The sequence below is a fragment of the Lathyrus oleraceus genome, chromosome 6 (genome assembly GCF_024323335.1).
Source record: "Lathyrus oleraceus cultivar Zhongwan6 chromosome 6, CAAS_Psat_ZW6_1.0, whole genome shotgun sequence".
In the NCBI taxonomy this organism is placed as follows: Eukaryota; Viridiplantae; Streptophyta; class Magnoliopsida; order Fabales; family Fabaceae; genus Lathyrus; species Lathyrus oleraceus.
The window spans coordinates 261,443,864-261,462,012 of record NC_066584.1 but is presented as its reverse complement, the minus strand read 5'-3'; the positions used below and the strand labels follow the sequence as shown (position 1 = coordinate 261,462,012).

Genomic DNA, 18,149 nt, shown 5'->3' with positions numbered 1-18,149 from the left:
AGTCTTTAAGGATATGGTATCGGTGGTTTGTATGACGGGGGTGATACATAGAAAAGCTTTTTCGATGACATGACTTCCCAAAAGACAAGGAATGGAGAAATTTCCAGGATCTTTATCTTTTTTGGCTAACTTATTCTCAGAAATAGAATTGCATTCCAAGGGCTTCGGATCGTCGAGTCTACGTTTGTTGGTAAGGATGTCTTTGAGAAACTTTGCATAAGAAGGTATTTGGGTGATGGCTTATATGAAAGGGATTTCTACGTGAAGTTTTTCTATAACCTTAATGAATTTCTGATACTGGTTATTGATCTGGGTTTGTTTGAGTCTTTAAGGATATGGTATCGGTGGTTTGTATGACGGGGGTGATACATAAGTTTTGTCTTTGGGTTCTTCTCCTTTTTCTTGACCTTCCTGTTTTTCAGATTCCTCTGGTTCCTTTACTTCGTCCGTGGGTTCGGGATATTCCTTAGAAGTTTTGGGTTCACTCGATCTTGAGTTAAATGGCTCATCATAAGTGGTCCCACTTCGTAGGGTAATGGCATTGGCTTGTCCTCTCGGATTCTGTTGAGGTTATCCAGGGAACTGTCCTCCAGGCGTAGCATGGGGGGCTTGGTTTAAAGCTACCTGAGAGATCTGGGTTTCAAGCATCTTAGTGTGAGTAACTATTTGGTCAACCTCGGTTCCTAACTGGGTAATCAATTCCTTAACGTGAATGTTCTGGTTTATGAACTCTTTGTTTTGTTGGGTTTGAGCAGTGATAAAATTTTCCATAATTTTCTCAAGGCTCGACTTTGGTGGCACATGTTGCATAGGTTGATTTGGTCTTGGGGCTTGATAACCTGGTTGTCTCAGAGGTGCAGTATTTTGGATAGGGTTATTGTTCTTATAGGAGAAGTTCGGGTGATTCCTCCATCCAGGGTTGTAGGTATTCGAATATGGGTTTCCTTGGGTGTAGTTCACTTGCTCAGAGTTTGCTTCGTTTAATAGACTGCATTCTGCAGATTGGTGTCCTTTGGTTCCACATATCTCACAATCCGATGAAACTGCAGCTTCAATATTCGGGTTTGTACACATATGCTCAACCATGAGGGCTAACGCGTCCATTTTAGCTTGCATCATGTCTATAGAGCTTAACTCATGTACTCCTCCTTGGGCTTCCTTCTTCTCAACTGTCGCTCGTTCAACTCCCCATGATTGATGGTTTTGAGCCATATCTTTAATGAGGACACTAACTTTAGGATAAGGTTTGTTCATCAGCGCACCGCCTGCGGCAGCGTCGATGGTCATCTTAGTGTTATAGTGAAGTCCATTATAGAAGGTCTGAATGATTAACCAATTTTCTAAACCATGATGTGGGCATGCTCTTAACAGCTCTTTATATCTCTCCCAAGCTTCGAACAACGATTCTTCTTGATTCTGGGTAAATCTGGTTATATGGTTTCGAAGAACGGCGGTCTTACTTGGGGGAAAGTATCTAGCAAGGAATACTTTTCTAAGGTTTTCCCAAGTTGTTATGGAATTGGGTGGAAGGGAATCTAACCATGATAGGGCTTTATCTCTGAGGGAGAAAGGGAATAATCTTAAACGGATTGCCTCAGGAGAAGCTCCATTGGTTTTAAAAGTGTCTGCTAATTGGAGAAAGATTTTTAAATGTTGGTTTGGGTTCTCAGTAGCGAGACCTGCAAATTGTCTCTGTTGCACTAGTTGCAACAGGGAGGGTTTAAGTTCGAATTATTAGCTGGGATGGTTGGGTTTACTATACTAGAACTAGGTTCTTCGTTGGATGGTTGGGCGAAATCCTTAAGAGGTCTATGATTTTGATCTTCGACCATAGCTCTCCTAATTCTATGGAAAAATAAACGTGCGCGAGCGTAACGTTCAGGTTCCGCCAGAGGATATACTAAGCTTCCGGTGCTGCGATTCCTTGGCATTGACCGGCGGGTAACAACCTAAGTCTAAACGATATAACAACAGGGTATAAAATTTGACGAAATTGGTCCCCGACAACGGCGCCAAAAACTTGACGCGTTGTTTTTCGCAAGTGTACGAACGTGCCAGAGTAATATAAAAGATTGTCGAATCCACAGAGACCAAGTGTCAATCTATCGTTATCTATTGTTATGGTGTTTATCTAAGGTAATCGAAACAGGATTTTTAAGAGTGCACAATGAAGAATAAAGTATTAAATTAAATTCAATTAATAAAAACGGGTTCGAATGTAATTCACATAATCAATTAATAATCCAAGTACTTGCTAATAGAATTACTTATGGGCAGTGTTTTCTACTTTGAAAAGAACCAATTTAACGGGAACTGTCGCTTTCGCGTATTCAGAACCGAGTTGTACTCCCTAATCAAACCCTCTTATTGTCACTTATAAAAAGGCGCACATTGCGTTAGAGTAGTAAACCTATTTTTAAGAAATATAGTGTCTTGACTAAGTTGAAAAGTATTTTGATCTGGATTTCTTAACCAAAAGAGGTTCTCACGAACTAGACTCTAAACTTATAAACGCGTCCGAAAATAGTTTTAAAATCACTTTTCTTTTTAAGTTAAAAAACTCCTAATGAACTAAACAAAGTGCTTTCGCTGTATTTGAAATAGTTAAAAACAACAAAGTTTAAACAGACGTCGGACGACTTTCGATCTTAGCCAACGGAAATTAAGTGCGGGAAAACTTAAGTTGAAAGTCAAAATAACCCTTAAGTGTTTCTACGAACAATTGTATGGATTATCGGTTCAATTACGATCCTTACATTCTAACCTTTATAGGTTTAGCTAGACATGGTAAAGTAAAGATGCATTTTAAAGTAAATAAAGTAAAGTGCGAGTGCGGGAAATTAAATAAAAGTAGTGCAGTGCAAGAAGTAAATAAAAGTAGTGCGAGTGCGGAAAGTAAATAAAAGTAGTGCGGTGCAGGAAGTAAATAAAAGTAGTGCAGTGCGGAAAATAAACGAAGTAAAGGCGGTGCGGGAAAGTAAACAAAGTAAAGGCAGTGCGGGAAATAAATAAAGTAAAGTGCGAGTGTGGGAAAGTAAACAAAGTAAAGACAGTGCGGGAAATAAATAAAGTAAAGTGCGAGTGTGGGAAAGTAAACAAAGTAAAGACAGTGCGGGAAATAAATAAAGTAAAGTGCGAGTGCGGGAAAGTAAAGTAGACAAAGGTAAAACAATAAAACCTGCTCCAATCAGAGGGTCGAATAAAGTGCGTAACAGAAATAAAAATGGCGGCAGGATTAACTTCCTTCCAAAGTGCTCCAACCTCGATTACAGACTCGATTACACAGTTGTGGCAACACTCCGATGTGAAGCGATTACCACTTTTACACAATACTGATATATGCCTAGTTGTAACTAAGTTTGGATGATGAAACAAATGAAATCAAGGCTCTATTTATAGGCAAGGAAAATAATGGAAATGACAAGGATGCCTCTCAGTTTGAAAATTGGAGGGAAACATATTGTTCTTGTGGCGTCCGTCACAACATCATGGCGCCCGCCACAAGAGTAAATTGTGGCGTCCAAGTGGAGATAGTGGGAGATGTCGCAGTTGAGGAGAAGTTGAATTGGTACACGTCATGGCTGGACCTATGGCGCCAGCCACAGTGGGAGCCACAAGTGTAAAATGCTGATTTTTAAGCTTTTTAGCTCATTTTCACTCCTTTTCTCGATCAGGACTCCGATTAGACTGAAAACCTGAAAACAAAGAAAAACATAGTAATAATATAACAAAATAACAATAAAACAACTAAAATGCATGCGAAATCGGAGTCGAAAATACGGTGAAATTCAGTGTCATCAACCATACGCAGCCACCACAACAGTCTATAGCCCATATGATTCATACAATTCATGCCATCCTAATCCCCCACCAATGACCACACCATCGCCACAACACCCAACCATTATTTGACTATTGTACACTCCAGAAATCATTAATTCGTTTTCAAACCGATTAAAAAAGATGATTATTTTGATATATTTTTTGAAATTTTAATTATTTTGATATTTTATTTAAAAATATTGGTTATTTTAAAAATAAAAAAATAAAAAAATCATATATGCAGGCGTTGTTACTTTTGACAAACTGAACTAGGTATTGTCATTTATATTGTGACAAATATATTTTAAATCCACTATTATAAGGTTTGTATATGATATATAAGTAATCAAAATTATAAAAACAACCAAGGATTTTTGTAGGTTTGTATATATCCCTCCGTCCTACAATGGGAAATTTATTGTTTAAAACTCAACGATTCATTTAAATTTCTAATGTATATTTTCAATTTTATCTTTTAATTAATATTATTTTATTATTTTTAATATATAATAAAGATATCCTAGTAAAAAGTAAAAATATTATTTTTTTTAATTGATACTGAAATAGCCAATTTGATCACTTATTACAAGACTGAGGAGTATATAAGAAATAAAAAATTGCCAACAATATCGATGCTGGCAGAGTAAGATTCCACATAATAAAAACGCAGTGGCAGTGAGAGAAAACTGTTGTTTCTTCTTTCTTTCGCATAACCCTAACAATGAAGAAACTTTCTTTCTCCTTCCCTTCATCAAAATCTTCATCCAAGTCTAACAATTCCGTCAAACCCTCCCAAACCTTCGACCAAGATTCTTCCACCAATCAACAACATCTTCAAAAACACTTAATCACCGAATTCGACCCTTCCAATCTCCAAACCCTAGACTCAAATCCCAAAGCCCTAATTCCCCCAATCGAAAACCAATGGCGTCCGTACAAAAAAATGAAGAACCTCGACCTTCCTTTAACCGATTCACACTCTTCCCATTCCCTTACTTTCGAACCCGACGCTTCTTCGATCTCCGATCAACCGGAATCCGACAAGTCGTCGTACGGTCTCAACCTCCGTTCCGCGAATTCTGAAAATAAAAAGCAGGAAGCTGGTGGGGATGCTTTGAGGCCCAGAATTTCTATTGAGGTTAACATGATGCAGAAGTTTAAGGAAGATATGGAGAGGCTTCCTGATGATCAGGGGTTTGATGAGTTTAAGGATGTTTCGGTGGATGGTTTCGGTGCGGCCCTTTTGGGTGGGTATGGATGGAAAGAAGGAATGGGGATTGGGAAGAATGCTAAGGAGGATGTTAAGGTTGTTGAGGTTAAGAGGAGGACTGCTAAGGAGGGTTTGGGTTTTGTTGCTGATTTGCCTCCTCCTACTTCGAAGAAGGGAGAAAGGAATGGGAAGGTGGAGAGTGAGAAGAGGAAGAAGGAGGAGAAAGTTGTGAGAATTGTCCGAGGTAGAGATGTTGGATTGAAGGCTAGTGTTGTAGGTAAAATTGGGGATGATGTTTTTGTTTTGAAGGTTTTAGGGAGTAGTGAGGAAGTTAAGGTTAGGGTAGATGATGTTGCTGAATTGGGTTCTGTTGAAGAAGATAGGTGTTTGAGAAAGTTGAAGGATTCGAAGGTTAAACACCATGAGGAGGAAAGAGGGTCTCGTAGTAAGCGTGGGAAGGATGAGGTGAAAGAAAGGAGAGTGGATGGTAATCGTGATGGTAAGGATGAGAGGGGGAAGAAACAGGTTCCTTGGCTTACAAGTCATATTCGGGTTAGGGTGGTTAGTCGGAGTTTTAAAGGGGGGAGATTTTATTTGAAGAAGGGTGAGGTTTTGGATGTTATTGGGCCTACTACTTGTGACATATCTATGGATGAGAGTAGGGAGATTATTCAAGGAGTGTCCCAAGATATGCTCGAGACGGCTATTCCACGACGAGGGGGGCCTGTTCTTGTATTGCATGGGAAACATAAGGGTGCTTTTGGGAGTCTTGTTGAAAGGGATTTGGATAGGGAGATTGGTATTATTAGGGATGCTGATACCCATCAGATGCTCAATGTCAAACTTGAACATATGGCAGAGTATATAGGGGACCCAAGCTTATTGGGACATTGATTCTATTGTATCCATTGCATATGAAGAAACAAATTTACAAGTATGTGTTTTGGGAATCTCTAATGCTTTTTATTGTTTTTCTTTAACACACTGAGGTCATTTTAAGGATGTTATGATTGTTGTGAACTTTATTGTTTGTTGATGGTAAACATGATATTCTGTTTTGCATTGAAGCTTTTATTTGTTATGAATGGTTTTCCTTTATTGATTGAACTGTACTGAATGAATAATAGATAGCAATTGGTTTGGAATTTCTTCGGTATTTCAAAAGGAATGTTTGGCGCATTTTGAGCAATTTGAAGGCTTATTCGGAAGCGGAAGAGCATTTTCTAAAAGAGTAAGTGTTCTGTGGTTTGCTTGCATCCGGAGCACATGGAAAGCAAGAAATGATAAATTATTCAACAACACGGCGGTTTTAGTGGATCAAATTGCTGAAGATGTAAAAAGGTTGGCATGGAATTGGCTAAACATCAAATCAAATCGTGTAGATTACTGCTTATCTCAATGGTACTTAAATTCCAGAACTTGCTTCGGCTGTGTGGATGATTTTTCTGTTAGAGATACTGTTCGAGTGCTCTTTCTGGTTAACCAGTAATTGAGGGCAGTTTTGATAATTTTTTTGCCATCTGCTGCGTTCTTGCTGGACTGACAGCCAAATATTCGTCTGGAGACCTTAATTCAGTTTAGGTTGTTGTCGTGGTCTGATACTTAGGCTGGAGTATCTTGGATTACATTTATGTTTCTGTCGATCTGGGTAATTGGGTCTTGTATTGCAGCTTGAATCTGGATCCAGATTTGGCTCTGGCGTTAACCAGCAATTCAATTCGGACTGAGGTGCTCTGAGGAGCTATGTGATCTAGCTATTGGCATAGTAGCAGTGTGTTGTTGGTCAGATTAGTTTTAAAGCCTTAGTTGTTAGATCTTCTGGTAACTGATATGTATTAATTGAATGGCAGTGGGTTATCTTCAAAAATAATATTGGAACAGTTTTATTTTTAAGCCTGTATGTATGAGTTCTACCAGTTATTTATTTTAACAAAACATTTATTTGAGTTTCATAACATGTAACTGTAAAGCACAAGTTAAACAAGTACACACTTTAAGGAAGAGGTTATAATACATCACCTCTTCTGAATTCACATATTCTATCATATACCATGTAGCTGCTACCAATCCATATTGCAACCAAGAACTGTTAACAATTTCCAAAGCTAGAGAACCACCTAAACGCTCTTTCAACTCAACTGTTATCTTATTTCATGTAATCTATCTTCAGCTATACCAAACAGTGAAGTAACAATTGGTAATCCCTATCTAATTGGACACTTTTCATTCTCATATCTTTGAACGTCACTTCTCTTTCTTTGTTTCTTTCCTATCCCAAATGAAGGCTTCTCAATTGGTGTTTGGGGTCGTAATAGTAGTAGTACTAGTTTGATCCAAAGTTGATGGAGTCCAATATTCCTATGATTCGGCAGCTCTTGTTATGTTTTTGCTACCGCTTGCACTATATGGATGCCAGTATAACCAAATGGAAATTGATCTTATTGCATGAGTTGCTGACATTTTTTATTCTCTTTGAAGATTTGTCTCCTGAAAACAGATAATAAAATGAAACAATGAGAATTACAAGCATTGAAGATTAAAGGGCTTTTTTGGATTAAGTTATTTGAGTTTATCTATCGATATAAATATCTATAAATATCTGTTTGAGAGATCAAGCTTATGAAAGTATAAACATAGATACGGATACCAGACACAACATTGACACTAATGACAGAGCCATGTGGTTTCAGGGGAAAGACATGACCACCCTTTTATTTATTTATTTTTAAAAATTATATATATAGGAGAATACTAAATGCCCTTTATTTTTTGGTCACAATTCCTATTCTATCATTCATTTTTCCACCATCGTGTTTTGTTTTAGGTTTTTTGGATACAACGTTCCACTTCTTTTCTTCAATCTTGAAATTTTGTTCTTAAGGAGACAAATGTTGGAACAAATGATTAAACCAGTGTGTTTAACATCTTTAACCAAAATTGAGAGATAAGATAAAACAAGATGATGAATTATAAAACAATAAAAAAACACAAATAATTCTTAACCTAGTTCAGTGCAAATAACACTTACGCCTGGGGGGTTTCTAACCCAAGAAAGGAAATATACTCTTTAATAGAATTAGTACAAAGTGTCTTAAATGAACAACCCCTTGTTCAATGCCTCTCTTCTTAATTTCACCAGTGTATATCTATTTAGGACTCCACCTAAATATGAGAACCCCTTTCACTTTCTCTCAATCACGAATCCTAGGAATCACAACAAGAATCAGAATATTGAATGTTGAATTACAACTCAACCAACAAACCAAAATCTATGCATTTGGATATGAATGCAAGCGCTAGAGTGGTGTACAAACAACAACAAAAACCAAAGACTCAAAATAGAAACCCTAATACAAAGATCTTCATTACTTGTACACTTTTAAATGTTAGGTTTGAGTCTCCTTAAATAACAATGTCATCTTTTGGGCTTTTCTCCAATGGGCATAAGATATGAGATCATGTCTAAATTTCTAGAAAATTTGTTTTGATTTGTTTAAAAAAAAACTCCAACAAAAGATTTGATTTGTTTGAATTCAAATTTAAATCTCTATCTGATTTGATTTGATCATTTTAATTTGCCAAAAAAATCTAATTAATGCAGTGTTAAAAGATAGCAAAAACTTTGATTGAAACCCAACAAAAAACTACGCTCATAATAATATCCATCAAAGACTACTGACAAGAGCCAGATGTTGCACACATGTTGGAATATCTAGTCCCACATGTGTCATTTCTTCACCAAAACATCTTGTACACTCCATGTTGTTTTGCATAATACAGTCAATTCAAAAGGAACAACAATCCCCCATTTGGCAAATTTTGGCAAAACAACTCTTTCAAAGCTTACAAGATGTGCAATACAAACTGAGCAATCTATGCGCACCACAAACAAAAGACATAAAGAAAAGAGCAGCAACAAAAGTAACACAAAATCAGAATACATGTAATGTGGTTGCTACCTCAAAAACAGATCAAAGACGATGCTCCCATATAGTCTGACACACAATCAGTCATGCATGCATAAAGTAAATAGTCAGACAATCACAATTAGTAATCAGTCAGGTCGGTCACACCACTACACATAAAAGTTCACAACTCATAGAGATCAACTCACGCATGCTCATAGTTGAAGGTCATATGCCATACCAAGTGCTCCAGTATGTGAGCACACAATCTAAACAATGCACCACAAACACAATTAGTAGTTAGGTTACTCAGAACACACTACTACCACTACTTCCCCCTTTTTGTCACAATTAGGCAAAGGTATTGAAAGAAGAAAAACTAAATAAAGTGTATCAAATAATTCAGACAACTTTAACCACTAGGTGCAGAAAAGAGACTCATACATTATTAATGGCAACCAAAACATAAACACAGATGAACACCAAGTGGAGTAGTTAAAATGCAGAAGTCAAAATTATTACAGACCCACAAAAACAAGTAAAAAAAAACAAAATGGTCAAAAACATCAAAACAACTCCAGCTTGATGACATCAGTCTTCAGAGATGGATTCTTCTTTTTCACTTGAGGATTCTAAGCTGTCAACTTCTCCATCACTAGCATATTATTCTTCATCTTCCTCTTAATTGTTAACTTTTTCTTCATCCTTAACTTCCTTCTCCTTGGTTAACAATTTGATAAATCCACCCACATTCCTCTTCCTTATGGTACTTGTAGTAATTGTCTCTTGCAAAGCCTTTGATACTTTCATTAGCTCAAGTAACACATCCTTTCTTGTGGATTTGGAAACTGGAGAAGAATTCCAACCAGAAGTTTGACATTGGTACTTTGCCACCATAATGTCTGGGCACGTGTCCCAACAAACAACTTCTTATCAAGGGTCAGAGGCCCAACCTTTTTTTTTGGAATTTTTTGAATGAAAAACTTCAGGGATGTTGTTTCAAGATAATTCTAGTCATCAAGCAAGGAAAAGCTATAGGGTAGCTTAACAACAAATGTAGTAACAAGCTTCATGGTATGGTCAAACACACTCTCTCTAAAGTTTAGGTTTTCTTTGATTCCTATTACGAAGACTAGTTTAGCCAAAGTTGTGCTTATAATGGAGTTGTGATTTATAGGTGCCCAATTAAACGCCAATCCTATTTATAATAGAAAACTTCACATTAAATTTTCCACAAGAGAGTAATCCTTTGTTGGGTCATTGTTTCACTTGTCCAATATTTATTTCCTTGAAATCTTGTCAATAGAGAGAACTTTTTCAAACCCTGCTGACTCACTTCTTCCCAGATACTTATTAATAATGGAGGATGAAAACTTCACACACTTCCCTCCAACATAAACCTTCTTATACTCTTGACTTTCTTCAACATTGCAATCATGTGACATGTTCACAATGTACTCCTTGACCATTTTTTCATAGCAAGGACCAATATTAGTTACAACCTTCATTAAACCAACAACTTTTATCAAGTCCATAATCTCTTGACAGTCAAGAGCTTATGTGCCTAGCTCTCTTTCACAAGTAATCCTTTTTTGATAAATATATTTCCACTTTTGAACACTTGTTTTAGAATGGAATGACACATAATTTAGAGGAGAAATTGCACCATTCATAGGAATCTTTTTCCACCAACCTTTCTCCTTATGATGGACATAATATCTTGGACATCTGCTTCACCATCTGTCTCAAATTCACTTGATTGAACAACTTTTCTCTTGAGAGACTTCTTCTCAGTAGTTTTCTCTTGTACCTTTCTTTACTTACTTATAGGCGTTCTTTTTAATGAGTTTTCTTCTTCACAATTTTAGTGTTCTTCATGGAGGTTTTTGAAGGAACCTCTTTCTTCTTCTCTTTCACCCCCTTAGCCATATACCTATTTATACTCTCAGTTTCTTCATCAATATTCTCCAATTCTTTAGCTATAACTTTCTCTTGAGGCTTGTTAGCACTTTCAATAATCCTCTTCATAATGTTAGCAATGGGAATACTGTTAATCAGGAAATAATCAAACACATTTATTGTAAATAATTTACATTCATAGAATAGAAAATTAGTCATTAAGAGTTGTAGTTAGTTGTGATTAGTCATTATGAGTTGTAATTACTGACACTATTATATATAGTATCAAATGCAATGAGAAAGGCATCAAGTCAGAATTTCTAACATGGCATCAGAAGGTTCGATCTAACCTGTGAATCCTTGTTCTCTTGGCTGAAATAGCGACACCCCACTGGGTCGCTCTTGAAATCTTGTTTCTTATTAGAATAGATTTGCTGCACGTGTGAGGGCCATGGAAAATGAAAAGAATTTTTGTGTCTGTTTTACCGATAAAAATTATTCTGCATGGGAGTTTCAATTTAAGATGTATGTTAAAGGAAAGGGATTATGGAGTCATCTAGATGATGTTTCTAAGGCACCGATGGAGAAAACTGCTTTAGATGCGTGGGAAACTAAAGATGCTCAAATCATCACTTGGATTCTCAAGAGTATTGATCCTCAGATGATCAATAATTTACGCTCTTTTTCAACTGCTCAAGAAATGTGGAATTATTTGAAGCGCATTTACAACCAGGACAATTCGGCAAAACGTTTTCAGTTGGAGTTAGAAATAGCCAACTATAAAAAAGGTGCTTTGTCTATTCAAGAATACTATTCTGGTTTCTTAAATCTCTGGACATAACACTCTTCTATTATACATGCTAATATTCCCAAGACCTCTCTCGCGGCTGTTCAAGAGGTTTACAACACCAGTGGGAGAAATCAATTTCTCATGAAATTACGTCCAGAATTTGAGGTTATCAGAGGTGCCTTGCTGAATAGGAATCCTGTTCCTTCTTTAGATACATGTGTTGGAGAACTTCTAAGGGAGGAACAACGTCTTATTACTCAATGAGCCATGTCTCATGAAGCTACCATTTCCGAGCCCGTGACGGTTGCATATGCTGCTCAAAGTAAAGGTAAAAGTCGTAATATGAGACAGGTTCAGTGTTTCTCTTGCAAACAATTTGGTCATATTGTTCGTAGCTGCAATAAGAAGTTTTGTAATTACTGCAACCAACATGGTCATATTATCTCTGAGTGTCCCACACGTCCTCCACGACCAACACAACATTCAATACAGGCATTCCATGTAACTACGAATCATGTGGTTGGTCCATCCACTAATGGGGCATCAAACAATAGTGCTATACAACCTGAATTGATTCAACAAATGGTACTTTCCGCTCTTTCGGCATTGGGAATTCAGGGTAAGTCTTCTAATGTTTCTAGCCCATGGTTTCTTGATTCGGGTGCATCCAATCACATGACAGGTTCTTCAGAGTATTTGCACAATTTACATTCTTATCATGGTAATCAGAAAATTCAAATAGCTGATGGTAATACTTTATCTATTACTGATATTGGCGACATAAACTCTGATTTTCGGGACGTGCTTGTATCTCCTGGACTTGCGTCTAATTTATTATCTGTTGGTCAATTGGTAGATAAAAATTATGATGTTAACTTTTCTAGTGATGGTTGTCTTGTGCAGGAGAAGGTGTCGGGGAAGGTGATCGCGAAGGGGCCTAAAGTGGGAAGATTGTTTCCACTCCAGTTTATTTCTAATCATATATCTCTTGCTTGTAATAATGTTTTGAACTCTTATGAGGATTGGCATAGAAAGTTAGGTCATCCAAACTCTGTTGTTTTGTCCCATTTATTTAAAAATGGTTTGTTGGGAAATAAAAATGTTTCTAATGCCTTTATTTCATGTTCTGTTTGCAAATTGGCTAAGAGTAAAACACTTCCTTTTCCGTCTGGTGCTTATCGTGCTTCCACTTGTTTTGAAATGATCCATAGTGATGTATGGGGTATGTCTCTTGTAGTTTCTCATTCTCACTATAAGTATTTTGTCATATTTATTGATGATTATAGTCGTTTTGTTTGGATATATTTCCTTCGGTCTAAATCTGAAGTGTTTTATATATTTAAGAAATTTTTGACATATGTTGAAACTCAATTTCAAGCAAGTGTTAAAATTTTTCGCTCTGACTCTGGTGGTGAGTACATGTCTCATAAGTTTCGGGAATACCTTCAACAAAAAGGAATCTTGTCGCAACGATCTTGTCCCAATACCCCTCAACAAAATGGTATGGCAGAATGTAAGAATCGTCATTTGCTTGATGTAACACGCACATTGCTTCTCCAAGCTTTTGTACCATCCCGATTTTGGGTAGAGGCTCTTTCCACAACTGTCTTCTTGATCAATCGTCTTTCTCCTACGGTTATTGAACTTGATTCTCCTTTCTTTCGTCTTTTTAAAATTCATCCTGATTATAGTGCTTTACATACTTTTGGGGGTGTGTGTTTTGTTCACTTGCCTCCTTTTGAAAGGCATAAGCTTGGAGCACAATCTATTCAATGTGCATTTATGGGATATATTCACTCTCATAAGGGATTTGTGTGTTATGATGTCACTAACCGTCGTTTTCGCATTTCTAGAAATGTGACATTTTTTGATAATCAATTTATGTTTCCCTGTGTTTCTCCTGCCATTAATGATATTGTTACTCTTCCTAAGTTTTCTATTATGCCTCAATCTATTGAACGTTATAAACCAGGTCATGTATATGTTAGACAAAACAGGTAGCAGGTTCCCACACCCCTTCCCGACGCTGAACCGCCACCTGATCCTATACCGGTTGAACCACGGCGTTTTGGTCGAATATCTCATGCACCAAATAGATATTCACCAGACAGGTATGATTTCTCACATACTTCTCTGACTGCCACACTCTCTAGCATATCTATTCCTACTTGTTACTAACAGGCTGTTAAGGATGTGCGATGGATAAAAGCAATGAATGAAGAGCTTCAAGCTCTTCAAGAGAATTTCACATGGGATATTGTCTCTTGCCCTCCTGATGTAAAACTTATAGGTTGCAAATGGGTGTATTCTGTGAAATTGAATTTTGATGGGTCCCTCAATCGTTACAAGGCTCGTTTGGTTGCGTTAGGAAACAAGCAGGAATATGGAATTGATTATGATGAGACATTTGCACCGGTTGCCAAAATGACAACTGTCCGTACGATCATCTGTATAGCTGCTTCTAATGGGTGGACTCTTCATCAAATGGATGTGAAGAATTCTTTTCTTTATGGTGACCTGATAGAAGATATTTATATGACTCCACCTCAAGGCTTATTCTCTTCATATAAAGGCGTGTCTAAGCTCAAACGCTCCTTATATGGTTTGAAACAGGCACCTAGAGCGTGGTACGAGAAATTCCGCTCCACTCTACTTAGATTCTCCTTTACTCAAAGTCAGTATGATTCATCTTTATTTATTCATAGCACATCTGCAGGTATTGTTCTGCTTCTTTTGTATGTTGATGATATGGTTATTACTGGTTCAGATCATGCTTCCATTCAGCAACTTAAGCAACAGTTGCAAGCATCATTTCACATGAAAGATCTGGGTAATCTACATTATTTTCTTGGTCTTGAGGTTCATTCTACATTCAAGGGCATCTTTCTCCATCAACACAAGTATGATAAAGATTTGATTTCTATGGCCGGTCTCGAATAGGCTAATCCAGTAGATACTCCTCTTGAGGTTAATGTTAAATATCATCGTGATGATGGTGATCTTTTGCCTGATCCCTTATTGTATCGACAACTTGTGGGTAGCCTCAACTACTTGACTATTACTCGCCCCGACATATCTTTTGCTGTTCAACAAGTAAGTCAATTCATGCATTCGCCTCGCCATCTTCATTTGGCTGCGGTTCATCGTATAATTCGCTACTTAAAGGTGTAGCACCTCAAATTTACCCCCTCATTCATGCATTCATTTTTAGGTCATTTAACATTTCATATTGCATTTCATCATGTCAATCAGAATTAGCTCCAAGAAGCTTGAATATCATCCAAGACACTTTGTGGGTTCTATCTGGGTGATCAGTCAACACAAGGGAATGACTTGAGTTACTTCCAACATGTTCAAATGGGGTCTATTCATCATTCAAAACGCTAATCTTGAAGGAGCAAAAGGCTGTTCCTGAGCTGTCATGCTCGCTAGGCGAGCATAATGGTTCGCCCAACGAATCCCAAGAAAGCCACCAGAGTCTGAACTGTCATGCTCGCTAGGCAAAGCCCACGCGTTTTAAAAATATAACAGAAAAATATTGGACTTGGACCTCTCTCATTTGAGCCCACAAAGTCACGAAAATCAAGTTATAAATTCTAAAATTTCAGTAGAATAAAAACCCTAAGAACAGAGCTGGAAATGGTGAAAGCTGAAAACCCTCTGAAGAACTCACTGGCACAAAATCACCTCTATCAATTCCATCTCGCATAAACCCTAACATTGCTCTGCAAACCCAACGGTGCAATTCAATTTTATTCGATCTCTCCAATCAGGTTTGCCCTATTTCCACTACTTTATGCTTTCAATTTGAAATTTCTAAATGTATGAGGTATTATGGGTGAATTTGGAAGAGTGGGTATCGTTAGGTTTTGCATGTGGGTTTAGATGTGCATGAATGTGCAGAACAATTCCTTAAACGTTTAATCACTTCGTTTCTGAGATGGATACCATAGGGTTTGGGGTTTCTGAAATCGGAATGTTATCAAAGAAGAACCCAGAATCCGCAGGCATTCGCTAGCACCTCGCTAAGCGAACATGTAGAGAAGCATCGCTAGCACCTCGCTAAGCGAAGCAGTAGCGATCGTGACAGTAGTTGTTTTTTTTTCTGTTTGTTCTCTAATCCGTTTTGTGTTTGCTGGGATTTATTCTGATTGCTTTACTGACTTGCTTTCCTTGATGATGCCAGCTTGAGAGATCTCCGGGTTTCTCGTTTCTTTAGTTGCTGTTATTTCGGATCTTTATCCGTGTGGTAGATCTTTTGATCCCTTTTACATCTTTCCCGCATACCGCTTTCTTAGCTGGAAGACCTCAATAAGAGGCAATGTTTTTGTGTGTTTACTTTTGTGCCTAAAGACCTCCAAGGAGAGGAACCAGTGCTAAAGACCTCCATGAAGAGGCAATTGACGGATAAAAGGGATTAGTAGTCAATCCCCCGTTATTCAGTGTGTCGTTCTTTATGCTTGCACTACGTGTCGATGCTTCAGAACAAAAGCCCAAGATCTTTTGTCCGGTCAGTCAGTGGAGAGGGTTCCACCTTTCTGAATCCCCACTTTTTTTCATGAGCTCACCCTGTCCAGGGTTAAGAGCTATGGGGTCTTATCCTCATTACCCTTTTGATCTTCTCACCCTGACGTTCAATGTCAATGGTTAAGAGCCCATTTGATTACCTTTCCATGGCTTGTTTGTCGAGGTTGATATGACCCCTCTTGACTAAAGCCTTACCCACGTATGTTTGAGCCCCCTTGTTGGCGTGTTTACTTTATGCATGTTTATTTTGTATGGTGTGATCGTCTCCCCATAGGATTGCCAGGCTTCGTATAGTCTCTCGTTTGCATGTCAATTAAGGTAGCACGGTTCCTTCATCTAGGACTTCCTTTTTGCATGGGCATTCCTAAAACACAAACAAACTCATTGATTTTTCTTCTCCTAAGAACACGTTAACTCCTTCTACTACAGGCGAGTAAGTCTCCAAAGGTCGAGCATCCGGTAGATTGCGTAGTAACGTCGTTCACCTAAAAAAAAACACAAAACAAACAAATAGGTCAGCCGAACTACGTTTTGCTCTGATTCTCATTCCAGATGAGATACGTAGGCATAAGACGCGACGTCTTATCGAGCACACTTCCCTTTAACCCATAGGTAGCCGAGCTACGAAGACTCTGATTCTCATATTCATATGAGATACGTATGCAGTGGATGCGACATCCGCGCGAGTCATTTTCTTTTGACCCCTCTTTTAGTAAATAGTACATTAGATAAACCCACACCCTTTCGACAAGAACAACAAGAGTGGATCCCGTAGAGTACTACGGATGTGTAGGGGTGCTAATACCTTCCCTTCGCATAATCGACTCCCGAACCCAAGATTTGGTTGCGAGACCTTGTCTTTTTCTTTCCTTTTTCCAGGTTTACTTCGAGCGTTTCCTTTCCCTCCTTTGGGATAAATAACGCACGGTGGCGACTCTTCTGTCATTTTCTTTTTTGCCGGTTGTTTTTTTCGCATCTATATTTTTTAGGTTGCGATAGCTGGCGACTCTGCTGGGGACCCGGTTTCCCTAAGCGAGTCCCTCCTAGCTTTTGTAGGTTTCTTGTTGGTTGGGTGTTTATTTCTTTTGTACAGTTATTCATTTACTTGCTTTACCTTATTGCATTTTGTGTACATATCATTGCTTGTATCTGGTGGCTCTGTTGTTGGGTTGGGATATTCTATGAGAGATAAGCCCACTACCCAGGCTTGAGCGTACACACAGGTTTTAGAGTGGATAGTCATGAGGCTTGAGTGGTATGTTGCTACGTTAAGTCGTTCATGAGACCCACATTCCAGACGAGGTTTCTGTTGGATATATTCTGTCCTATGGGTGTTCCATAACGACAAATATTCCTTTAGAAATCGTCGACTCTGGTGACCATTTCCCGAGAACTCAGTCGAGGCCTCTCCTCCGAGATGCGTTTATGTTAGCTCTGGTGGGCGCATTCTAGTTGATCAATCCGAGGACCCCGAGGCTGGGAACTTGCTTTAGGATATCCTGTTGAGGGGAGTCACTAGAGGTCTTTTATCCCGTAATAATGCCAAACCTTCAGTGGTAAACGTATTATTCTCGACTGAAGGGCTGAAGCTGACGAACTTCTGTTCCTAGAACCCACCAGTGAGGGGCAGGCTAAATTCAGGAAACCTTAATCCTCAACCAACCCGGTTTTTTGGAGCAAAGTTCTGATCTTGTATTATATTCCTCAGTGGGTTTCTCTTCAGACAGTGCAACCCGAAAGATGTTCAAGCAGATACAACAATCCTGATTCCCATGTCATTGCATTGCATCACATTATTTTGCATTCATATCATTTAACACATGTTTATCTATTACTAGGGGTTTACATCTTCCTCTTGATTCCGGTCAGGGTTTTCTGGATCTCTTAAGATGGACATTGGCAGAAAGAGACATGTCGCCTACAAGTTTCCTGTGGTCTGTCTGGAGCCTATTCAACAGCTGATGAAGTTAATGGATCACGGTTCTCTAGAAGAATT

At 38.2% G+C, this 18,149-nt stretch overlaps 1 protein-coding gene and 1 non-coding gene across 3 annotated transcripts; both read left to right on the top strand.

The window, feature by feature from the left end:
- Positions 1 to 1,342: 1,342 nt before the first annotated feature.
- LOC127098717 (small nucleolar RNA R71) lies at positions 1,343 to 1,449 on the top strand. Its single transcript, XR_007793419.1, has one exon. It is a non-coding gene; the product is annotated as a small nucleolar RNA R71 (small nucleolar RNA).
- Positions 1,450 to 4,445: 2,996 nt separating this feature from the next.
- On the top strand, positions 4,446 to 6,925 carry LOC127091801 (protein MOS2). Of its 2 annotated transcripts, none has more exons than XM_051030511.1 (2): positions 4,446 to 5,933; positions 6,160 to 6,925. In XM_051030511.1, the coding sequence occupies exon 1, from the start codon at positions 4,544 to 4,546 to the stop codon at positions 5,924 to 5,926; it is 1,383 nt and encodes a 460-aa protein (XP_050886468.1). In that variant the 5' UTR covers positions 4,446 to 4,543; the 3' UTR covers positions 5,927 to 5,933; positions 6,160 to 6,925. The 2 variants fall into 2 exon arrangements, with proteins under 2 accessions (XP_050886468.1, XP_050886467.1); XM_051030510.1 differs by having other exon boundaries at positions 4,446 to 5,966.
- Positions 6,926 to 18,149: the final 11,224 nt, after the last annotated feature.

Coding starts and splice junctions, on each gene's coding strand:
- LOC127091801 (XM_051030511.1), top strand. CDS start 4,544: ATGAAGAAACTTTCTTTCTCCTTCCCTTCATCAAAATCTTCATCCAAG.